Source organism: Tyto alba, unplaced genomic scaffold (genome assembly GCF_018691265.1).
Source record: "Tyto alba isolate M040663 unplaced genomic scaffold, T.alba_DEE_v4.0 Super-Scaffold_1, whole genome shotgun sequence".
NCBI classification, from domain to species: Eukaryota; Metazoa; Chordata; class Aves; order Strigiformes; family Tytonidae; genus Tyto; species Tyto alba.
This window is the reverse complement of record NW_024881261.1, coordinates 29,187,987-29,210,616: the sequence shown is the minus strand read 5'-3', so window position 1 is coordinate 29,210,616 and position 22,630 is coordinate 29,187,987. Positions and strand designations below refer to the sequence as shown.

At 36.5% G+C, this 22,630-nt stretch overlaps 1 protein-coding gene across 1 annotated transcript in view; it reads right to left on the bottom strand.

The window, feature by feature from the left end:
- Positions 1 to 22,630, bottom strand: part of SH2D4B (SH2 domain containing 4B) — a 67,998-nt gene that overhangs the window by 20,940 nt on the left and 24,428 nt on the right. The window contains exons 5-6 of the mRNA XM_009966016.3: positions 15,703 to 15,913; positions 12,216 to 12,343 (exon numbers count right to left, since the gene is read on the bottom strand). Of these exons, the coding sequence (XP_009964318.3) occupies positions 12,216 to 12,343; positions 15,703 to 15,913 (339 nt within the window). The remainder of the gene's footprint in view (positions 1 to 12,215; positions 12,344 to 15,702; positions 15,914 to 22,630) is intronic.

The window sequence follows — 22,630 nt, the reverse complement described above, 5'->3', positions numbered from 1 at the left end:
ATAAAGACAATTAATTTGCAGTTTTACCTAAAGCAAACAAGCTTCACAATTACTTCTGTGAAACAGAGAAGATTTTGACATGTGTAAGGACTACTAGATATTAAAAATCTGCTTACATGTAAACTGAAAATCAAATCTCTCCCTATACAACCATACTTAGCAAGTTTTATGCAAATATCAAATTTCTGTGAACAAATGTCTTGAATAGTGTAATACAAAATGCACAGCTGTGTGGGAAAAGTTTTGTAATTCTATTGGTTAACGACAGAGAGGCAATACCTAGGTTGATCATGTTTTTGAGCATTAGGAATGTTCAGATCCTTCTTCAGGAGTCTTCCTGGTATATTGCTTGTTTAAATGGCTTTATTTTATGCTAATATTGATTTCTCATTCAGTACACAGGGAATGGATTATGAATACAACTTCATTAATTTAGTGGTCTTGCTGTAAGAGCATTTACCCAATGAATGGACACTGAAATGTCTAGAAGTTAATTGAGTTACATGGTAGTAAACAAAATATTGCACTACAGCCTCTGACAAGCTGCTAATTTGCTAGAGTTGCAAATGTTTTCCACTAGCCTTTTTATATTGATACTGATTTGTATTGATGTACCTATGCTATCTGAATTTTAATTTGCTTTTTATCTGTGTATATGGAAGTTAGATTTGATTCTTCATTGCATCCAACAAGACCCATTAAACTTCTAGCTTGACCTTAAGCTTGATTCTGGGGTCCATTCTACATCAGCTCTAGAAAGGCAGCACAAGGCTCGTTGAGGAGGGCAGGCACCAGAATGGTATCATCACTAGGGTACAATAAGCTCCAGCTTCTCTCTTCCCATGGTACATTTCCTTGTACCTTATGACATTGCTGTACAGTCCTGGCATGAAACTTAATTTCAGGAAGAACCTAGACTACTGTTATAAATTTGGGCCACAGTTCATAGCAAATTTGACACACTATCATGAATACACTGAGTAGATATTAGCTGATAATGGCAATTATATAGTGCAATTGGCTCTGCAATCACCACAATAATTTGTGAGCACAAGGTATAAAAACTTTTCAGGAGGCTTTAATGATAACGTTCTTGATATTGAATTAGACAGAAGAAAAGCAGTTGAATTCATTCTCAATTTGGTTTTAAATATGAAAAATCTCCTTCGTTATTAACAAAAATACATCCTGCACTCAGAAATAACCAATCAACCCTTCTCCTTTATATAATGAAACTAATAGATCCAAAAAGTAGAAAAAAAGTTTACACGTATACAAATACATACCTATGCTCATGCTGGTCTTCAAAAGCACATATATCTCACAGCATACACAGAACACTATAATCTCACAGGTGTTGAAGAAGCTGTCAAGATACAACCTAAATGACAACTGTAATAATAAATCATCCTGTCAGCAGAGCTCACTCAATAGGAGGAAAATAAAAGTCACAGTTAACATGGAGCCCTGGAATACAAATTTTACAGCTGGTATTACAACAGATAACTAAGCAGAAAATATACTGTGTTCTTTGCTTTTCATGCTTTTTACATAGGTGAAGGAAAACGGTTTTGCCTCAGATATATTCCAGCTGTGTAAGGTTTAGGAATGCGTACATTTTTTAGGTACATTAACATCAAATCTGAAATCTATTTACATCTGTGAGAATCTTCCAGATTACATCACTGATCTTAGAAGAAATCTTTCCACATGCTTTTTAATCAAGCACTCGGAACTTTTATTGTTAAAAGGGATACAAATTTAAATCATACTATATCTGTAGTGTTTTGCCATATTGAAATTAAAATAGTAGTTCCAGACAGATTTCTACAAAGCACTTTGTTTGTGGTATTTTCTTAAGTGCTTAAGAACCTATACTTATTTATCCAACTCAAAGAAAATTAAATCTAGGGATAATATTGATAACTAATTTTTCTTCTCACACACTTGGCTAGATTTGGGAACTTTAAGCTAACTTTGTTAATTACAGTGCTTTCTAGCTGCTTGCAACACTCTTGCATATTGATTTAGTGTACTGTTCCTCAGGGGAAAAAGTTACCTTTAATCACTCAATAAAGTGAACCAGACACTGAAGCACTGTTGAAAGTCAAATGAGAATAACACTGGGATAGTAAAAACTTCACACCTAATGAGCAGCACTATAATAACATGTGCAGCTCTTACAGTGATCCAGTTCTGGACATCCTCTGGGGTTTGACCCAGTTCTCAGTTAAGCCACTAAAAACCAGCCACTTAGCCTCATTTCCTGGAATTAAGGTAAGTGAGCTAGCAGGTAGGCTCAAACTCACAGCAGGATAATCTGAATTAGGTGTTTGAAGCCACTACAAAGTAAGCAGAAATGGCTTCAATGGAGGGACCAACTTCACCTGAGGGTCTGAAGAAGTTGCAAACAGAAACTTTTACTTAATTTCTAATACAAAGTGTGGAATTAAGAGTCTTTCATTTATGCTACATTTTATCAGTGGAACTATTCCAGATTACATGATAGAATGATCTGGACACAGACAGCAAGTGTGCAGTCATTTGTTGCTACCACCATTTTAGCTCTCAAAGCTTCCATCCCTACCCTGTAAACAGCAGCACAGTTAAGAGAGAAAACAGGACATGGAGTTCTGGCCCGACCAATGAACTATTACTGTCTTGTGTCTTGGACTGAAATGTCTATAAATGTTTGCAGCTCTCTACAAGTACAAAAGATTCTTTTTATCAAGCATGCTGGAATGAATTTACAAGTCACATGCACCTATGAAAGATCCGTGTGTTTAATTGTCAGAAGCAGTGGTAACAGCAGTGGCAGAACGTTCCACGGGATTACATATAACTTAGATCTGTGTCCTCCCTACCATGCATTAAGAACTAGTTTGTATTATATTACAGATGCTAATCTTGGATAGAGAGGCAGGGTATGATCCAGTCAGAGCCTATGATAACCAGCATGTTAATCTTTATAGCTCTTTTGCAGTTCTACCTCTTAAAAAGATTCACGAGTTTGTGATTTGACAGTCCTATTCACTGAAAGGCCAGGAGAAGAAGGAATAACTGACCTGTTTGCAGGGGAAAGGCAAATTTATGTTTCCCACACTCCACCTCTTTCTGCCTCTAAACCAGCATCACACGGTGAAGTTGCACATAAAGGTTAGTTGCCTACAGAGTCACAGAAATCTCTTCCTTTTGTTTTTGAACCATCTCCTACAGTTTATCTCCTTAGGTAAAGGCAGTTTAAGCATCACAATCTGCTCCTAACTGGGTGAACTGGAGTTAAACTAAACCAACAACATAATTCTGTGCAGTCATCTGCTTTTCCCTGCTGCTTGACTACACACCGTACCTGATGATACGCTGCTTGAGAGAGTTGTGTTTGCTTAGCAGGAAAATAGCATTACTTCAAAGGAACTGTCAAGCTAATAAATTGTAATCTTTTACCTTGGGGGTAGATCAATAGGACAGCGGTTTCAATACTTCGCATGGCAAGACAGAAGGACCAATAAGAAGGCCATTTGCTGGGAAACCAGTAAAGTTTTCAGACCTTGGGTGTGCATGTATTTGCTGTGCTTTAAACAGAAAATACTGCAGATAAAATAATAAATATAGCGTAGTCTAACATAAACTGAAGAAAATATATGGAAGCCTGTAAAATAGAAAGCATGTTATTGTAAGTGTGCAGGCAAAGGAACAAGAGCCGGAGGCATGGCTGATAAACAGTTAGATATGGACTAACGGTAAGCAGCATATCAGCAATTCATCTAAGACTAACAAGGTTCTACACAGGACACCTGTGGTATGCTGGAGGGGATGATCAGGAGACATCCAGTTACAGCATTTAAAGGTACACAGTATGAGCTGAATGTCTTGTGCTGGTAGCGACTGACATCTAATTGCACCTTGTGCATGGAAAAACTAACCAACCAATTAACACATATACAACTGACACTGAAAGGAGAGAGAATGATCCAGCATGTAATGAACAGATGACAGTATATCTAAAAGGGTACCATAGCTCAGATTCAGGCTACTGGACAGATGAACAAGGCCTTCTGCGTTCACTTTGGTCACCTTAAACAGCCATCATCATTTCTTCCAGCCTTAGCATAAACAACCTTTGTAAGTGTCAGGGCTTTTTACTTGAATCTATCATTCCTTATTTTCTTTACAGTGGGTCAGTTTCAAGTTTTAAATATGATTTATTCCAAATAACTCATGCTCTTATATCACTTGTTTTTTATAAATTATTCTTAATTTCCAAACACTACAGCCAGAGCTTTCCGTTCAGGAACGCCTCTCCATTTTGTTTTATGCAATGTGATGAAGAAATCCTGGCCGAAGGACCTGCGGTAATAGAGAAATGTACTCACACACAGTCCAGTTCAATAAGAAGACAGAACACAGAACTGTAATGTAAAATTACAGATAAATACATTAAGCTACCACGATGGCTTACTAAATGAAATCATAATTGCTCACTATGTCATGCTCTAATAGTAGCACATGGAGAAGACTAAGATGTTAAAGTGTTTTAAATAAAGCAATTTGATTTTCAATAGCAAAATATTTTTTCATTAAGAGATTAATAAATTCACCTGGAAGTAAAATATATGAAAAAGCTGGTGCATATTCTTCAGAAATGCAAAGAATTGTGTGGCACAAACTTGAACTTGAAAGGACTCCTTTTAAAAAAAAACATAAATAAATCTTTAACTAGCAGTGCACTATATGGGCACTGCACCTAACCTGTTTGTATCCATGAAACCATTAACACTTCATCAAACTTGTTTCCCATTTGTGGTCACATGCTCTTTATTATCTGTCATTTTTAGTGTTTACAATACCTGTTCAGAAAAATTGTTGCCTTTTATCTTTAGAACATGCCTAATCTTTAGAATATAGCTTTCAGTTAAAAAGCAGTCAAGAAGGACAATGTATTGTAAAAGAATAAGAAAGCTCATTTCACATTAGCAATTAGCCTATTTACATTAATTATTCAATTGCCTCACTCTACAATTTCCCTGCTGTTCTTTTGTGCTTCCTTTCTCCTTGCAGCATGTTACAGCTCACATAACCTCACTTGGATACTTTGCTCCCTTCCAAGGGGAGCCATGAGTCTAAAACATTTATTTTGTTTCCTAACAACCTGTCCATGTAGACACTTTGGAACTGTAATGGCACTAGAAAAACAATTCCAAAGCCTTCAGAAGAACTGACAGACTGAAGCAATCATTATGACCTAAGTGGAATGAAGGATCTTATTTCTCAGAAAACAGCAAACACCCCTCATTCCTTAAGGAAGAAGCTGAGAACTGAATTAGAGCTGATGAAGTATTTGGGTTTTGTCGTATGTTACGCGTCTGACTTGACTCGAGACATCCATAATCAAGTACCAGAATCTACCATAGGACCTAAACACTTAACTCCAAATACTGTACTGCCTTTGAAAATTACCATCAGAACATCCAGCAGATGTTTGATAGGAATATATTCTGGAAATATAAAACATAGTGTTCCATCTCACAGCAAATAAACAGATGATCATGGCTCAAATAACTATGTGTAAATCGACCCATATAGAGAATATATATAAAACTGCAAGGACAAACCCCTTCTATAAAACCTGTATGTGTAGGTTATAAACATTACTTCTTTATAATTACTTCAAAGAGAAGTAAAATTACAGTATTATTACTATCTAAAGGCCACGGTGCAAAACCAGAGTGAGCCTATCATCAGTCCTTTAAATGCCAGACACAGATTTTCCAGCCTGACTTGTCTCATTCAGAGTTTAGCAACTGCTTGATATAATACAACAGAGGGCTCCCATTCATCCTGCATAGCCACTGTGATATGAATATCATTCATCTCTGTGTCTGCATTCAGCAGTGATGAAAAGCACAGAGCTAAGCAGCCTTGGAAATTAATGTACTCTGTTTAACCACAGAATAGGGACAACAGGGGTGACAGCAGTGCATCCTCCTCGCTCTGGCCTAACTGTATGCCTCAACTCATTTTCTAATGTAGGGTTATGTGATAAAAGCATAATTTGGCATCCAAACTTGTTCCACGTCTGTTCTTCATGTCAGGATTCCCAGCAAAGGTAACATTCCTAACGACTTTTTCAGAGAAACCCACACAGATTAGGAATGATGATTAATACTAAATGACTGTGGCATTACTTGTTTTACACAAAATCAGCCAGGTGGCAATAACTACCATCCTATGTTGACCTGGGTGTATTCCTGCAGCCATCACAAGCCACAATGTCGACAGATATTTGAACTCCTGATCACAACTGTGTCAACCCTCTCTCTCTGAGAACAGGCTGGCAGAGTAGAAAACAGAGAAGCCTACCTTTTTGGTAAAGAGAGCAAGACATTGTTTCTTCTTGAAAATTTTTACTTTTTTAATCTCAGACAATTGTTCAAAATACATTTTTACATTCTGTAACATTTTTAATCTCATACTTCCCCTTCATTTACTTGCATAAATTAGAGACACAAAGCTGTCCTGCAAATGTGTGCAAGATAACCGGGACATTGTAATTGACAAACTTTATTTTAGCTGTTTTTATCGTTTGAGTCAGGAATACTCTGATTCATTCTAGATGTTTCCCAAATCACTGGATGTTTTATATACCAAGCTTTGCATATAGCTATTCTTTGAATGCGTCTTTCAAGACCTGTGGAAGTCAGAGGGAAAGCTCTCAATGAATTCAGGAGATTTTTAACAAGAACTTGTATCTTTTTCCCATCAAAGTGCCCCATCAACAGAAAAGCGGGAAGGGAAAAAAAATCCCAGACCGCTGGGGCTCACTTTACTTAAGCAAAGAATCTATCTGTGCATTTTCTCAAATGTAAGTAAAAGATAGATAATGATAAAGCAGTGAATTTGAAAGTAGATCATTAATATCAAGAAGGCTGTACTGCTTCTGGATTTACAGCACTTGCTTTTTATCTTCCTAACATGCACCTATTGAATAATTGGAAGGTTATTCTTCAAGAGCAGAAGAAAAAGCGCACTTTTATGTTCAAAGCAGCAAACCGTATTCGCTTTTAGATGTTTTTCAAAACAAACCACTGCCATGTCTGTGTCCCTTAGAAAATATTACAATAAAAGCTATATTTTAGACTTCTCACAGTTCAGCTACACCAATATGCTGCTGCTGTTCAAGGACTCAAAATTAGTAGACATTCAGAAATATTAAATCTTGAATGCTTTAGTGAGAGCATCTGATATTCAGAATGACTGTCACTATTTAGGTCTGCTAGATTTTCCTCTTGAACACAAGTTTCTTCCTGAAAACAGTATTGGCTATCTGAAATTAAACCTTGATCTATAAACATTTGCAACATGATCCTGTTAAACTCAAAACTGTCTTCCCTGGCTCACCTGACCTCTGGGATTACTCAGCTTCTGCTTCTCTCAGCATTTTTCAATCCATCCTTCAACCTGCTCTGATCAGCTTCTTCACCAGCTGCCACTCCCTTCACCAGTAACTGCACCGAGGCCCTGACTTCCCTTGATAAAATAGTTCGCCACAGTAGGAACCAGGCTACTGTAATTACATTTTAAAGGCGCAACCTTTAGGGCGACCACCTCATGTTTCCAGATCTGTGATATCAGCCTCTGAGCTTTCCTTTCAACCTGAAGGCAAGTAGAGACCTGATAGTGCTACAGTAGATGCTTAGCAAACATGCATACAGCCACCTCACAGACAGGCAACAAATAAATTCCTCATTTTGTCATATTGTATTATACTCACTGTACATCTGAGATGTTCCTTTTATATCATGGATAAATATCATCAACAATCATAAACCGTTGGTGTCAACTAATGCTGGGGAAATATTTAGAGATCAGCCCCACCCCCCTCCAAGCAGCAACACTCTCATATGTTCTGAATGGAAAATATCCAAATGTAGAACAGAAAGTGTGAAATCGAAAAGTCTAGCGTCTGAAGTTAAAAAAAATTAAAAAATGAAAAAAAGCTGACAAACCAGTGAGAACGGAAAGAAAATGCTGAAAAGCATTTCAAGCAAAAGAGAAAGTTTAAAGGACAAATAAAAGACAAAGCAAACAAATGGAAGTATCTGCTGAAGCCACCAGCATCCTTTTGTTAAAAACCTAAGGGAGGAAGAGGCCTCTAGTTTTGTTGACATGTGGAATTCTATTCCCAGTGTTTTATGCCTGCAGTAAACTGAAAACCACAATTTGCTAGTGTCTGTGACAGCTCGGCAAAACTCTTCAACATATGGGGAAGGCCAGTATTTTTCCTTTTACTCGGTATGGGTCACACAGAGGTTTGAAAGTAAAATTCCAGTTCAGAGCTAAATTTGGCCAAAACAATGAGCATGTCTCCCCCCTTTCTAGCCCTTTTGAGACAGAACTCCCATCCTAAACACCAGATTGTTTCCCAGCTTTCAAAGCGTACCAGCAACTGAGATCTGGACAAAGCATGTTCTGAATTCAGATTTACAAAAGTTTCATACATCTCGATACAACATTAGGATGCCCTTGTAAGTTAGACTCATCTGCCCATATTTATCAGTTAGCAGGTAAGAAATCAGAATATGGTTATTAACTTCCCGGTTATCAAAATTATCAGAATTTAGCTATAATTAAACTTAGATAAATTTCTTAGTTTTCATAGTCAAAAAATTGAAGGCATGATTCTTTTCACTCAAACCTTAGGCAACTTAAATAATACAAAAGAAACAGCTGGGTTTTGTACAAAAGATATAGACACCAATTACCTTATACCGCAAGATAGTCTCAGTGACACCTTAATTGCTTGATCTGATCCTCCTTTATTTTAGCAGTTTGAGAACTGAGCATCATTGCACTGGGGCCACTAAGTGAGCATAAGCCACTTAAAAAAAATGGCTCATTGCTTCCCAATCCAAATGGAGTAAAGATAATCTAATTTTATGGTTTCTGAAGGGACTAAAGATGGTTTTAAGTTAAAAATAACTTTTAAAAACAGGTATTTTAAAAGAACATTTTTTTTTTCTTTACAAACTTTAAAAAAACTATCTTATATTGAAGGAGTAAATGATCTAGTTTTTTGGCAAGGATCTGTTACTCAAACATAGCAAAATTCAGCTGAACATTACAGTTTGTATCTTTAACAAGATAATTTTTTTAATTATTAAAACAGTAAAGCCTATTCAAAATGAGCTAAAAACATGTTACTTGGAGTTCTGATAACTGATAATTTCAGGAGACAAACAGAGATGGATGAAGTTGAAACTGATACTCATTTAAGAAGTACCTTTTTGTGAATAAGGAAGAAAATGCTCAGATTTTAAAAGACTTTTATTTACTACAGATTTTACCACTCCAAATGAAACATTCTGTAGTGATTCTTCAAAAAAAAAGGAAAACTTCAGGTACATTAAGTATGCCATATGTTACCCTGCTTTACATACCATGAAAATGCCCTATACAATATATATTTAAAACAGAATCCAGATTAGTTTGATGAATTAATTATGGCAAATATTTGAGGTAAAAATTTTTGCATTATTATTTGGACTTCAGTATTTTAGCCAAACATATCTGTCTCAAACCTTCATCACTGTATAATGAGAAAATGTTGTGTGTCCATAGTACAATTTGAAGACAGTAAAGCAGCTAATGCTTAACTTTAGCTAAAAAGCTGAGCAACCTGACAGTCAAAGCAGGTAAGCAAAGGTCTGTTGACCTTGGCAAAAAAGATGTCATTCTGTAACAAACTAATATCAATATTTTCAATACTGCTGTAATAGATCTCTTAGTGCACTGCATTCACAAACCCCTTAATGTGAGTCAGAATATTATCCTCACATTTTCTGGTCCAATACTGGGATATAAGAAAATACAGAAGTTGTTCAAGGATGTGAAGGACCTAATTAAACCTGTTTTGAGAGACGCTTGAGGTTTTAAGAACCTGTCACCATAATACTAGACAACATTACATACTAGGAAGCAGTTCTTTCCACAGAAACATCCACCTATCCAAATGATGATTATATTATTGCCCCCTTGGCTCGAATGGTTAGCCATGATTCTGGGCTTTGCAGAATGGCTGTCATTTGTATTGCCCATTTCTTATACAAGTCAGATACGTTCTGCTGAATTATTTCATACACGAAAACCATATAAATATGTCCTGGTTCCCTGAATACATTAACAACATAGAAGATCCTAAATAGGACTATATTGAAGTCACAGTCTTTATTTTAATGAGAAGTAAATAAACAACAGAAAAAAGATTTTGGGCTGGATTAAAAGCTTTTTGGTTGTCTTCGTCTCCCCACCTCCCCACCCCCCCGCCCTAAACTGGAGGACAATTCAATGAAGAGCTGTTTTTTTGGAAAAAAGATGTTAAGGTATATCCACACTTTCTAGTATTTTGTTCTGATTCTTTTTGTTTATTTTTCCTCAAAGTCTGTCTACATTACAAAACGTAACATAGACGCTACATAACACTACAAAACATTGAGTACTGCATCTGTAACAACTTGATGTTTAGTTTCCACCACACCAGAAGAGTTACAAGACAGCTGAGTTGTTCACTGCGGATTAAGATGAATCTGGCCAGAGCTGCAGAAGCTAACACAGCTAATCCAGTGGATATGTACCAACACAGCATTTGTATGGATCCCTGCAAGGAAAACCACTGAGCTTTGTTCTGGGAATCTATATTAATTATACTTGTCAGGCTCTTGAGTGGGAGGAGGACAAATGAGGTCTTTTTCTCACTTTTATAAATGTCACTGGATAGTCACAGTTTCTTAAGATATGAACAGCATGAAAGAAACATCATGTATCCCTCAGATCTTACAGTGGTTAACAGACTAATCCAAAAGCCACTGACGTTAGTAGAAAGACTGCACAGGTATTAGCTCAAGCCCAGATGCTTAAGGTGTGAATTATGTTCATAACTACTCATGTCAATTTATATGGATGTGAACTTCCCACAAGCACGGAAAACATTTACCATCAGACCACACAGAAAGACCATGGTTGAAAATACTTCTGCAAAATGTCCACAGATTAAATTTTAATCAGTTTGGCTCTCTGAAAGAAACCAAACCAAGTGTCTTTTGTCAGAGAACAAAAAACACCTGTCTCCATCATTGTTCATAAGAAATGGAAGTATGTAGCATTTACAACCTACTAATGACCGACTTCAGTGTCTTTGACTAATTAAGCCAAGGAAAATAGCAGCTCGCTGGTGTCTTTTAACACATAAGGATTTGTGCATCATAAAAAGAAAACTGAAATATATGAAACACTAAACCTTTTCAGAAATCTTCCTTGCCTGGTTCAGTTTAGAATGCCTATACAACTTCCTCTTATACTTAGAGAATTATGAAAATAGGATCAGGGTCAGATTAGGGCTTTGAACAAGGAAATACCAGACTCACCAAAAGCATCAATGAAAAAATTTTGAGATTTAACTTTAAAGTCTTTCTAGTCCCTCGATCATGTCAGCTATTAAGATAGAATTATTTTTTTCATGTTTAAGTATAACAAATGTAAAGATCCTTGCTAATACCTATGAAAATAAGATGTCTTACCTGTGAATTTGATATCAAAGATTCAGCTGCATATCAAATATTATACAGAGCAAAAGCCTCAGAGATGCTAGGAACTCCAGCACATGAGAGAGCAAATCATGGATCTGAACAGGAATTGGTTTTCCCCTCCCATGAAAACTACCTCCTAAGTCCTTCTGAGAAAAATCAAGATCTTTCAATAATTTTTGTTCACAAAAGAAAGCGAGAAAGAAAAAATGCTACCCCAGTTTATAAAGTTCAACAGGGATTAAACAGACATGAGTTCAAGTCCTTCTTGCAAATCAGGTAAAGCAAAAACATGAATGTCAGTCATCCACATACCATATCACTACAATATTTGCCAGTTTGTTTTGGAATCCTCCTCACCCTATCTTGGTCTCATTCCTCCTGCTTGGCTTGCTATTTTACAGCAAGCATATATTGGCCAAAATATTAATGAAAAAAACTTTAGTCACAAATTAGTCTACTTAATCATAAAACAGAAAACAGGAAAATAATATGCTAATAATAGGAATGATGCAAAAACCTTGTTTTAACAGGTACTAGATTTCACAATGTCATTAGATGTTCCTCTTTGTGATTTATTTCCTGAGCATATCTTTACAGTTCTATTATAGAAGAAATGAAGAATCAGTGTATTACCATGAAACCATTGAGCAATCCTGTTAGTGTTTCTCTCAAACCCAGCACGTCGAGGGATCTGCTCTTCCTTGAACCAGCGAATAATGACGTCTCGGGAAAAGGGTCTAGAAGGACGCTCCCAGATGTTACTGCATTAAAAGGCAAGCAATTACAGAGAAGAGTCATATAGAGAATTAGCAGTGTATGAAAATGAAGGACAATATAAATATTAATCTCTTTTTTATATAATTACAACACATACAGCTACAAAATGGTGAGTAAACCTGCTGTTCGGTATAGTTTACTGAACAATTTTAACCTTTTAAAATTTGTTAAAATTATTTTGAGTTTTTATGGAACCAGAATATTTTGATTTCACATTTGCAATGGAACTAAACATTTTCTTAAGCACAGAATTTAAATTGAAAAACAGTTTACCACAAAAGATTCAATATACATTTCAGTCAACTTTCCTTTTCCACCTCATTTTTATACCAATGTACACATTGATAAGCAAGTCTTGTTTTTTGGCTTAGAGTATACTCTTTTTTACTGGCAAGAAATTCTGAATCAGTATCAGCTATAATAGGCTGTGTATCCAAACCACCGGGAATGATAGAGGGAACATTTTATTTAAACTCTTACGTTCCCTTTGCATTGTCTGCTTGCCAACCTCCCTTACTGTTTCTACTACTTCCAATGCATTTTAGATTATTTTAGTTAATAGGAAGCAAATCAGGTAAAATATATGGAAAACCCATCCAGCTACCACAAGTAAGGACTAAGGTACATTATATCAAGTGAAAGTATGACTGCATTCCAGTTAAACATACAATCTGATTTACCCTGATAACTGCAATAAAAGAGAGGTTTTAAGATGGATTTCTGCATTGTTTGAAATCCGATGGGTTTCTGGGTGCTTAAACTGTTGTCACAAATTACCAATTCTTCATCACTGTTCTTCAGATAAATAGGATGAAGGATAATGTGGGTATGTCTACTTGTACTATAATTTCACTTTCATTGGGTGAGACGTGCTTTACAGTGCCCAGTCCAGTAGCTGGCTCCCTATTTCTAGCTTTCCTACTCCATCTGCCATGGAGCTGCCAGTTAACGGTGTACATTTCTAGACAATGTAATGGAGAACTATTACTAAAATTAAAAAGTCAGCTCAGAAGGCACAAAACAGCATTAAACTAATTTGTGAGATAATCTAGAACCCTCAAAACCGATCAGGGTTCGGCAACTCATGACAGCAAGGTGATCTTTAGAAAGAAATAAAAGTCAAAAGATAGATGCTGCCTGCTTGATGATATGCAACCGAGTCCTCCTTTCAGCTTGTCTTACTGTTACTAAAACTAGTGATCGATTCTGTTGATATCAAGTGATGAAGCCCGCAGTGAATGTAATAGCTATTGTTAAATTACACAAACGTGTGAGTAGATCTGACTGATATTCATCACAAAATTTGAAGATACAACCATGAGTGAGGGAAGAAAGTGAGAATTCAGTTATAGACACACATTATAAAACCCATACTACACGTGGTTTTTGTTTCTGTTTTTGAATGTTTTCTATAAAGAAACAAGAAACCTTTTCTATTACAGGGCCCTACAATCCATTCTAATTTCTTAACTAATGTCTCTATAATTCAGTTTAGTTTTGGAAAAATTGTCAAATCCATAGTTTTTTCAGCCCTGGGCCAAATCTCAAAATTACTATGTCAGTTTCTATACAGCTACTGTGGTTGATCTTTTTCAGTAGGAGCAAGAAGAAATACAACCACAAAAGTTAAAAAACCAAACCAAACCAAAACAAAACATAGTAGGCAAAAGGATAAAAGTGAGCAGGTGGGCCAAAGAGTTTCATCTGGAAGAGAACACTCAGCAAAATAAGACAGACAGTAGGAAAAAAAAATCAAATGGTATCTTTCTAAGCTATATAGAAATTATAAGAAAGAGAGATCTCAAGTAAAAATAAAAGAATACTATTTTCATGTGACTTTTAAAAGAAAAGGCTAAAAACTATAGGAACTGTGCTTCATGCTGAAAAACTTAGAGACATAACACTGCACACACATTCCCTTAAGGCAAAAATATCTGTCTCACACTAGTGGTAAATAACAACATACTGTGCATCTCCTTCTTGACCTCCCAGGTCACTGGCAAAGTAAAATTTTAGATACACATCTACTCCTTCTTTAGCATACCAGTGTCAGGTTTGAGAAGCTGAATTATACACATTTATGTATAGTCAGTATTAAAGCACATATTTAAAGCAACTTTTATTTGTCTTGATACCTTCGCAATCGAGTCATGGACAGACAAAAAGGAGCCTTAAGAGATAAGAAAAATAAATACTGCCTGTTTTTTGTAGTATAGGCATAGCTTAGAAACGGAAGAATAGTACTGAACGTGACCTGGATAATGATCAGAATAATTTTCAACTTTTTGCAGGCCCTTTTTGAATAGGGTCACACCTAACACTATCAAATTCTATAGTAAATAACACACCTCAGAAGCTCAGAAATTCATGTCACACAGCTTTACTAGTGTTTTTACTACTTCAATTTGGAAAAGACTTTAAGTAGTTTGGAAAATAATTAGAGAATTTCTTTAACAAGTTGATTTGATGGTAACTTTAAAGATCCTGCTGCCTCTGAGAGCGAATTCCTCCTCAAGCTGGGAGTTTCAGCTGCTGTTACCAGAGAGTTTCTGTATGTCAACACATAGAGCAAAGAACTTGTCAAAGCAGAACACATTTCCAAACAATGAGGGACAGATTCTCGCTAGTGCTACATTGACTAGTAAAGAAAAACAATGTAATGGGACTCTTTCCTTTCTGAGCCTGGATATTGGTTCTTGGGATTTTTACTTTTTTTTTTTTTTTTTTTTAGCATTTAATGCTACCATCCTACCAGTGTTCATATTACCTTTATCAGCACATGAATCGACAATTAATGGTTTAAGAAATAACCAGGAAGAGTAGAGTGATTGGTCAACTTTCTAGCATTCATCTGCCAGTTTGGATCCTTTTCCTCTTCTGCAATTCATGGCACTCCCTAAATAGTCATATGAATAAACACCAGAGATACTTGATTTTGCCTGAAAATACCTTAAAACCCCTGAAGCTTAGGAGTAGGACAGCTCTCTATAAAATGTTTCAAAGAGCTGTTAAGCAGCAGGCAGTTTTAGGCTTGAGGCTTAAGACTTGTCTAAGAATTTGTCCATTTGACTTCTCCATATCACAGTCTTGCATACTAAGCTGATACTGAATTTCGAAGGACCCATCTCTCTCTGTGTGAACTCTAGGAAATCTGTCTGAAAGATAAATGGCATTTAGTTTACATTAAGTATTCAATCTGTTTTCATTTTACTTTAAACATTCTTTTTCTGGTTGTAGCAAAAGAGCAAGACTGAGAATTTCCAGCAACTGTTGAAACGGTGGGGATTGGAGACAGAACAATTAAACAGAAAACTACTTCAAAATCACTCAGGTATAAACCAACCTGGATGCTGCAGAGAGAGACAGCAAAGGACTTGCACTGTTGTTGTTCAATTTTATCTCCTGATCGTTATTGAGGCTTGTCCCTTGGAACAAGTTACTCAGGCCAGCCACTCTTCCCTTCTGGATGGCACGCAAGGATTGTCGTTGGTATTCATCCCGGGCCCTGCGTGCTTTGTGGCTCCTTTCCTCATCTGCAGCTTTGGAGCGGCGCACTGGGTGGAGTGAATGGGAAGGATGGGGAGGAGAGACTTTAGAAATACAGCCACTTACCCCTTTCCTTATACAGCAACTTACTATCTTTATTCCTTATATGACCTGATTTTAACACCGTATCAATTACAACGCATTATCAAATAGATGGCTAACCGGATCACTTCCCTGATGCTTCAAATACAGGCCCACCACTAGATGAAACATGCCAGACTTGCGCTATCAATGAACCGATCCCTGGCAATAAGTGAGCCTCTACATACTGCGGTTACATCCGACACTTGCTTTGACTGTAATAAGAGAAATTCTGCTTCAGGACATCTTTTCCGCTGGCAGTGCACCAAGTTTTATGTTTCAAGAGAGACTGTTAACTATCGCTTAAAATTAAGTCTGTGTTTAACAGAATTCTTTGTGACTATGCACATAACTAGAACTGCAGGAGCTACTCCCAAAACTTACAATTATAAAACCCAACATTTAAGTCACACTTTTTGCTGTTAATGTTGCTTTCTTTCTGAAAAGCAGATGCTATCTTTGTTATGGTACTTAAACTCACAGAAGCCTCCATCTTGAAAACTGCAGTCTGAAAACGGTTTCAGTAACAATGGAGAAATTGATAGCCATTGGAAAGGGCATGCTGATGCTATGGATGGGGTTGTCTCACACTTGAGTCTCTGAAATTGCATATAAAGAACCAGATTCTGTACCGGAAGATTTAATACACACCTATCAATGGCACTGACCAGGGAGTTACAAACTTCCATAACCTGAAATGAGACTGCTGCCCTGGCCACTGCAGGTCTGGCATCTTTCACTAAAGCTTCTTCATTTTAAAACTAACATACTAACAATCCTGTCTTCAAAATGGTATAACTTAAATGCACCAAGAATTGTACTTCAAATATTCATCATCTATCAGCTCTTTTCTGGTGCCTCAAGCCCCATTTTGATGATTTTTTTGAGACACAAATAACTTCAGGCAGGCAAATTATTCCAGTGCAAAACAAACCTTTAACATGCAGTGAAGCAAATATTAAGGAATTGCCTCCAGTAGCAATTATCAATCCTGCCATGGCTATCTTGGCTTAGATCATCCCCAATTCATAAAGCGCACACACTATTTCTTACTCTACTGTGATCGTACCTGCAACTAGGAATGCATGATATAATACCAGACAGCTGCATTTCATTAGGTTGCTTGCATGCCTTCGGTTTACACTCCTGATTTAAAGCAAGCAGAAGTATTTCTCCATATTATGAAAAGTTGTAATGGAACCAAGAAATAAAAGCACTCAAAGCAAAATGAAATGAAATAAAACCCTCTGGGCAAATGAGGGAAAGAGAAAAGACCTTTAAGTTTAGAGTTATATAATATTATCATAGGTAGAAAGATATACAGGACTAAAAGCTCATCAAGATAGTATAATAAACAACTCATAGATGCTTCATATGTATACAACTGGCAGGATTTCAGTTTCATCTAACTATATACCCTGTAGTTTTATCCAAACGCAGTAACAAATAACTGTACAACACAGAAAATATAAATAACAGGTTTCACTATTTGTCTTACAGGTAATTTTTAAGGGTAGATAATGTCATCTAAATGTACTACTTCAAGGGGTCAAGTATATTAGTTACAAAATTTCTGTGATTTATCCTTTATAAAGCCACTCAACAATGGTTGCTTTAAATGTGGACTTTGTGTTTGCAACAACATGTGGCACAGCAAGGAAGATGAGTGCAATGCAGCTTGGTAAGACATTTAGAAACCAGTCACTGTTTGTCACAATCACAGTATAATATCGAGGGCAGACTGCCTGGAGCTTTCTGGGATTTTTTTCCTACTGATGTACTGGCTGCCTGGTAATGAAAAAGGCAAAGTATCTTCATGCCCCACTTTCCTCAGCAATAGATACTGTTTTCAACAGACATTTCTACTGTATTTTTGGTATCTAATAAATCTATACCATCAGAATCCAGTGACCTGGACCATATTTTCCCAACCTGTATCAAAATTTAATATTTCTTATCACAAAACAGTGGAGAGGGGTAGCACAGTTTGCAACTGTAAAATATTAACATTCAAAAAAATTTTTGAAAGGATGCATGACATACAGCCTTCCCTATCCATCCACATATATATGTATGTTTACATATTTATGTGTACTCATGTATGTGTATATGCATCTCTACATATGTCAGGATAGCGAAGGCTACAGGCCATAGATATCTAAATGCATGCATACAGATTTTATATACATACATACATAGTCAACTCTTTCATGTTATGAAGAAGCTTTCCTGAAATTTCTCAACTGATGTATCTGAAGTATTGTATCATTGACCACAGGGATACATAGGGTCTCTTAATCCACTTTTTTTCCATTACTCTAGTCCTGATTTTCTCCCTATCCCATTCCTTGTAGTTGTTCCCAGAAACCCCTCTGTCTTTCCTCACACTCCTCTATCTTTAGAAATTGTCTAGTACAGCTCCTACTGTGGATCTGTGTTGCTACATTATGCCAAGTTTCTTTTAAAACTCTCTGACTGGTCAAGGCACTTTGTATCTGGTAAATAATCAGTCACTGGCATCAATAACTGGTTTTGGTGACTGGAAAGAGTATTGTGGATAAAGATTCATCCAGTTATTATGGTCACAAATCTACAAAAAGTTTTCCATTGTGATGGACAAGATGATGTGTGTCACAGGAACTGTCCTCCCTTACCGATACCTCCCACAAATGTATATATCTTGAGTCACTCAAAGTCTGAAGGTACATCTGGACATATTTCTGTAGCAGGCTTTTCTTACAATAGAATTTAATGAATACTCATATTTCTCTCTTTGACTCCGAACCATCTCACTAGAAATAAGACTTTGATATCTCGATCAAGTGTAGCACAAATATTCTACTATCAGAGGGGCCACAAATTCCTCATTATTTGTTGTATTTCAGGACACATCATAGCCTTTCTCACAATAAGAAAGCAAAAGTAGTCAGGACTTCTAGTAGTATCCTAAGTAGGAACAGGTGACTTTTCTTGACTTGCTATCATTTTACAGTAAATGTTCTCCTGGCATGACCCCTGCACAAAGCATTAAATTCAATAGTCAACATTTTCAGTAGGGAGACTGTATATCTGAATGATGTCTTCCATCCTTAAAATCTCTGAATCATCACCATAGGTCCATATACCTAGCATCAAAAATTAATACAAATAATAATTTAAATTTTCTCCATCTTCCTTTTATATTAATGAATAATGTCAGTACTGACAAGAATGGGAAATTAGGAATTTGATTAATTTGTCAAGCTCACAGGAAATCTACAGTTCAGCCAGTTCCCGTAAGTCCATCTCCACCATTAGTTTTCTCTTCAGGTGTTGGCGATACCAACAACAGGTACATCCTCCTTTGGAACTGGTAAAATTAAGCACATCTCTGCCCTGATGGCACTGTAACTTGTGTAGAAATGCCTGAGCTGGTTACACAGATTAGGTACCGATATAATTGTAGCTGCAGTAGAGCAGGACACAAACGAGTTACCAAACCCTCCTGGAAAACTGGTTAATAATCCAGAATGAGGTCTGTGCTGTAATGATTATACAGCTATCATTATTAGAAATAAAGTTTAAAACCATCTTGGACACGCCTACATGACCTGCAGTGTAAACATACTCTAACAACAAAGAAGAAACCACAAAGCTCGTGTATGCAATAGCTGCTTTGATCTTACAGGTCTTAATTTGAGTTTGCCTTGTTTACCTTGAACAGTTTACAAGAATCTATTATTCTTCTATGCTAATCTAAGTTGCATTTTGAGTGAAAATACAAGATTGCCTTTTATATTTTCACTCAGGATTGGGAATTCCCTATTAGCAGTCCTGGCAAAGTTCTAATAACAAATCTTTTGACACAGATGAGGATTAATTCATAATGTGCTTCAGCTGAATGTGATCATGTCATTTGTGAAAAACTAGGAATTCTCCAATAATCTATTTTGTGCTTTTGAAGAGCTGTGAGTTAGTCAGAGCTATGTGAAAGCAGAAAAAAAAAAGCCATGTGCCATGAATATGCATCCTCATTTTAAGATTATCTTGTTTCAGCTTTACCCTTGTTAATAATTCTTGGAAGCTTGTTTATGCGTGATTCAAAATGACTACTTAATAGATAAAGTTAAATCTTCACATTTTCTGAGTGCATATACAAATCACATGGTGTTTTTCCATTTCCTAATTGGAAAATGACTTCCCACAAAATACTCTGCAATATGGCTCCAGTTCAGTAATCTTCTTATTTGAAAGCATGTGACTAATTCCATCCCTATTCAACAACGCACTAAAACCTATTGAAGATCAGTGAGCACTTGCTTAGTTAATGCATAGCTAAACTGGGAACTACTCACTTTAAAATTCAGCATTTTATCAAATGTTCCTGCCAGTAAACTCACTCACTTGAATTTCTGTAGAAGATAAGTACCAAACGAACATAAATTACTTTAAAATTCAGACAAAAATAAATTAATAGACATAGTTTGTAGAAGAACATAAAAATACACCAGTATAAAAGAAGCTATAATGAGTCAGCCTGGTATCCTACTCCCAACAGAGACCAAAAGTGGGTGCTTAGGGAATGGCATAAGAATAAATCAAGTCACTCAATTCTGTTTGCATTTTTACTGGAATAATTTTTTTTGAAGATGAGTACAGCTGGTCAGATGGTAGTTGAGCACTTCATTGCTTGATGCAGTTTGCAGGGGTTTCTAAGTGTACTAACAGAACACTTTTTGCAGTATTCAGTCAGATGAATATTTATGCTACAGTTTTTCCTTTTATCTTTTTATCTTTCTGCTTTCAGAGAGTGGTCACACTTTGGGGCTGGGATATAGGATATTGTTTACTGAATAGTCTAGAAACCTAAAAAACTGGAACAGACCATAGAAAGGTCCAAAACTAATCAGAATATATACACTCCTCTATCCAAGCGTAGCCTTAGTTTTCACTTCTCAGTTTCAAAGAATAAGAGCTCTGAACAGCGGACTCTTTGAATTAGTCTTTTCCATTACTCATCTTCTCATTTGCCAACCAATATAACTTGCTCCACATACTAACTCACAAGTGTCCTCTAAAATACCCCAATATATACCCATTATATGAAATCAAAGTGTATAATTGCTCTTACAACATCATTTGTTTCCTTTTAGAACTGATTTCTCAAGTTATTCTACATTTGTCATTTAGTATATTAAAAAGCACCAAAATTATCTATGTCAATTAACATGGTGGTTCTATGGGCTTTTATTGTTATTTGGCACAATCAGGCAAACAGCAGAAGCAAACTGAACTGAACAACAGAAACTATTATTAGCAACACTTTGCTTACTGCCTTGGCAATAAACAGCTGAGGGATAATGTGATGAGGAGAGATGAATCCTCATCACATTCTAAATTCCATCTACTAAATAAATTAGTAGTGTCATCAATATCATTGCTACATTTGCTCTCCACAATAGCTGCTCTAGCACTGCTGTTCCTCTTCAGTACTGACCCCCCAGCACTGTTGAATATGAAGGGCTGACTTCAAGGAGGTAAGACACAAAGGAGCCTGGCCTTGTTCCTAATGGGCAATATGGTTTCCATTGCAGGTGTGTAGAGACAAAAGATGTTAATATTACATCTGCTTGTAATTCTCTTATGCATTCATGCATTTATTTATTGCTTAGAAAATATGACAAGTGGATAGCTTTGCCTAAGTTGGCTAAATCTCCTCTCGGTGTCCCAAAAGAATATTTCAAGACAAAATGAAAGCTTGACCATAAAAAGGGGGAAAAAGAAAAATCTAGAATTTAAATCAAAAATTAAAAATCTCATGAACCTGAAGCACTACTTCATTCCTTACCAATTTCAGATGTTCCCACTTCCAAATATTTGTTATTGCCTGTCTGCTTCTGCAGCAAAGTTAAGGAAACAGAAGATGTTACATTCCTCAAGAAGCTCAGTGCAAAGTCTGATGGCATAGTCTAAACCAGCCAGGAACTGGTTTCAGATAAGGCACTAAACACTGCATCTTCATATCTTAAGTTGTCACACCCATTTGCTAATGGAACACAGTTCTAAGCCCTCAAACCAACTGGGATAAATTGAGACACTGAGATAAGCATAAGAGGATAAACAAGGATGTGATACACTCTAGTCATTAGTCTGCAGTTAGTTTAATGCTAAATCAATTACTGATAACAGCATAAACTCTGGCAGCACAGAATTTATCACGGGTTGCAAAAGCCAACTGTGGTGCCGCCAGCTAGAAGGTGCTGAGCTTTTGTTTTGCCACAGCAGCACTGTTATGGGTGACCAGGATAGTTAGCTTGCAATTACCTGAGCTGCAGTCCATCACCCTTTTGACCACAAGCTGACAGGTCTACAGGTATTGAGGCACACAGACTGAGGGTGACAGAATTCCTTCAGAGCATACAGAATACTCCAAAAGCTACACAAGAAAAAATACTGGTGGTAGATTATAGCCATCAGCATATGATGCAGTTGAAAGTGTTTTGACAGACCAAGAATGCCTTTACAGAAATCATGGTCAAAACCTTTCCTAGCTTATTCCTTTCCTCTCCTCTCTGCCTTCTCCTGTAATTCCTCTATTGCATTTCTGGTATCTGCCCCTGTACAACCAGCATTCCTTGAGAAAACTGAGATAACAATTTAAAACC